The sequence below is a fragment of the Marmota marmota genome, unplaced genomic scaffold (assembly GCF_001458135.2).
Source record: "Marmota marmota marmota unplaced genomic scaffold, marMar, whole genome shotgun sequence".
Taxonomy (NCBI): domain Eukaryota; kingdom Metazoa; phylum Chordata; class Mammalia; order Rodentia; family Sciuridae; genus Marmota; species Marmota marmota.
The window spans coordinates 4,481,266-4,484,767 of NW_025999863.1; the positions used below are offsets into that span (position 1 = coordinate 4,481,266).

At 40.6% G+C, this 3,502-nt stretch overlaps 1 protein-coding gene across 1 annotated transcript in view; it reads right to left on the bottom strand.

Annotated features, from left to right (window-relative positions):
• The window catches only part of LOC107157470 (vomeronasal type-2 receptor 116-like), a 13,689-nt gene extending 10,911 nt beyond the window's left edge, over positions 1-2,778 (bottom strand). The window contains 1 exon segment of the mRNA XM_048812840.1: positions 2,765-2,778. Within this exon segment, the coding sequence (XP_048668797.1) occupies positions 2,765-2,769 (5 nt within the window). The 5' untranslated portion in view covers positions 2,770-2,778.
• Positions 2,779-3,502: the final 724 nt, after the last annotated feature.

Consider the following 3,502-nt stretch of genomic DNA (forward strand, 5'->3'; position numbering starts at 1 on the left):
ACTTTTGTGCATGGCGAGAGAAAGGGATTCAGTTTCATTTTGTTGCATATGGATTTCCAGTTTTCCCAGCACCATTTGTTGAAGATGCTATCCTTCCTCCATTGCATGCTTTTAGCCCCTTTATCAAATATAAGATAGTTGTAGTTTTGTGGATTGGTTTCTGTGTCCTCTATTCTGTACCATTGGTCCACCCGCCTGTTTTGGTACCAGTACCATGCTGTTTTTGTTACTATTGCTCTGTAGTATAGTTTGAAGTCTGGTATCGCTATACCGCCTGATTCACACTTCCTGCTTAGCATTGTTTTTGCTATTCTGGGTCGTTTATTTTTCCATTGCTGTGCAATTTAGACTCTTTTATTTAAGCTGCCATTGAGACTTGTTATTAAATGGACATGCTTTCCTTTCCTCTTCTCCCTCTCCTCCTCCCTAACCTGGGGAAGGAAAACAGGATTACTTTTTTCCCATCCTAGGCAGAGCACACACCCACCATGGGGACCAAGCAGTTCAGATTTCGGGGATGGCAGGATCTAGGGAATGGCTGTCTCCCAAACTGTCACATGAATCCTCCCCCCACTCATGGGATACTTGGAATGAATCCCTTCCTTAAAATCCCTCTGTTCTCCCTGATAGGCAGAATCAGGACCTCTAGGACAGGAATCCCCTGTGCTTCTCCTTTACTAGCAAAGCAATCAACCCTCCTTTTCCTTTTTCTCCAAACAGTGTCTTCATTATTGAATTGGCATTGAGGACAAGGACCAAGCTTTTTGTAACTCTTCATAAAGACAATTGCTCACAATATAGCACAACTAAAAATAAGTAAGTACTAAATATTTATGTGAATGCTCAAACACTTTTATCTCAAGGTGGAAAGCATTAAGAAAAACAAAATTCCCCCAAATTATAAGTGTTAAGCTCAATAATATAGTTTTATATGTAAACCATTAGGAAATATTCATTTGACTCTACCTAACGACAGCCACAGTAAGACCAAACATCAAAGACTCTCAGATTGTGACTGAAAAGTGCCAATACAGGGTTTATGTATATTGTTAATCTTAACTTCTTACTTTTTTTTACCTGAAATATATAATAAATTACAAATTAAGCCCTCCCAACAAGCCAGTGTGTATTTATGTGTCTCACGTCTTATGCCTGTGTCAGTCAGTACTGTACAAAATACTTGAGATGATCAACGTAAGGGAAGATGGTTTATGGTTTTGGAGGGTTTAGTCTGCGGTTGGTGGCCCACTGCTTCTGGCCACGGCAGCGCAGTGTGTCACCACTAGAGCATTTGACGGAGCAGAGCACCCACTCATGGCTGGGGCAGGAAAGAGGAAGGAAGAGGAAAGCCTGGGTCCCACAACTCCAGTACCCAAAACTCCTGCAGGACCCCACTGCTTAAAGCTCCCACAACCTGCCAAGCGGAGGACCAAGTGTTTAACACATTGCCTCTGACGACATCCCAGGTCCCACTTATGGCAATGCCCTTAACAGAGAGGAATCCTGTAAGTGTGAACAGGCTTCTCTCTTACCACCAAGCAAATCCCCATCCCAGAAGGTTTCTCAAGTCACCAGGAGAGAGAGATCTTGGGTCAGCACAGAAATACAGTGAGCAGGCACATTTGAAATTCAGTTTGTTAAACCACACACTGAGGAAACTTCTCATTAAATACGGAAAATATTTTTAGCAGGTCAGTGTACAAACCAAAAATCATCTTCATGAAATTATTTTGAAAGGAAATGAAACCAACGATTCGAAAGTCATAGCCAGGTATGGAGACAGAGAGGGAGGGGAGGTCTGAGGCGGGTGAGAACATCTGCTTGAAGAGAGGAAGTCTCGGCATTAAATTTCTTGAACAGAAGGTAAAAAAAAAGAACACACGAATGTGAATTAAGCATGAGTGAAAGAGAAGAAAAATATGCAGGAAATAGTTGAGAATAAGAATGCAGATGAAAGTGAAGGGGTGGGGGACACCTCCAGTGGGTCCAAAAGAAAAATAAACAGCAGATCTGGCACCTCGGAGAGATGCACAGGTAGACACGAATGTGACGAGTCGAATGAGGAAAACTGCTGTAGGAAAAAACATTAGCAACATTTTATAAAAGGCAGAAATTATGAGTGAAGTGATACAGGTCATTTAAAATCCATTCCTTTGATTTCAGGAAAAAAGGATTGTTTTCTTTCTTTTCAAAGGAAAATATAGTAACCTGCATATACTGAAATATGAACTAGAGCGCATGACACGAATAGTGCTGCATGGTTCCCACAGATGCTTTAGGAAATAAAAGTCCAAATATACATGAGGACTGAATGGATTTACAGATAAATTATATTTGCAACTTGCGAACAGATAATCACTCTACCAGGAAACTCTTAAATAAAACAGAAAGTAAAAAAATAAGAAACATATCTGTATTTTAAAAACTCACCTGTACTCCTTACAAATATCCAACAGAAAATATGAGCAAAGACTCATTCCAAATGAGATATTAGATGACCTTTTTAAGTCCTTACATTAAATGTCTCTATGTTTCTGCAAGGCAAAAAACGAAAGCAAACACCTCACTGCAAACTACACTGCATTCATCGAAGCATATAGAGCATTTCATAAAATTAAACATCCATTTCTGAGGAAACATTAGTTTTGCCAGAAGACACTTCCTTGACATTAGTTCAAAAAACAAAACACAGATAGTAGCCCTGTCCTAGTGCATCCCTGTCAAGAAGTAGCTGAGATGACAGTTAATGGCTTGATATAATCACTCCATGATGACATCACGTGTCAAAATGCTGCATCACACCCATAAACATATACAGTATTATTTTCCAATTAAAAATGAAACATAAAATAAAACCTAAACCTCTTTCAAATAAAACCTCTTAGCGATTCCATGAGTGACAACTCTAGGAGCGCGATGGCGGATGCAGGTCACACTCTGCAGGGTGCTCTGCACAGGCAGGCTCCCCACCCTGGGCAGATCTGCAGCTGTGAACACCGCGTCCCACGTTGTGGATGCCGCACCAGCTCCTCTGGCTGCAGTGGGATGAGATGGTTAAACAACCTGTCCAGCACGTTTCCATAAAACCAGACAAAGAATTTCTGGTATGACCAGGTTGTTTAGTTCTTGACTGGGATTCCTAAGCTATTGAATATGCCATAAAATAGCAGACGAAAGAAGACTGAAGGAGAGGAATAGGCAGAGCATTTGTTCACCTGGAAAATGCCTGGTGAAGAAATCCTATGACCAATGGAGAAATGCACTATCCAACCAAGTACACAGTAAATACCGATTGTCAGTGACTTTTCAAAATAACAGCAATGATGGAAAGCGTTAGGAGGAGACCAAACAGCAGTTGCCTTGGGGGAAAATGGAACATTCTACCAAAGAATATAAAGGCACATTAAAAACAATGTTGCATAGATATCAACACTGCCCCAAGTGCTACCAAATTTAAAGCAAATCCAAAGTTGCAAGAATTTGTTTTTAAATAGTGCTGACA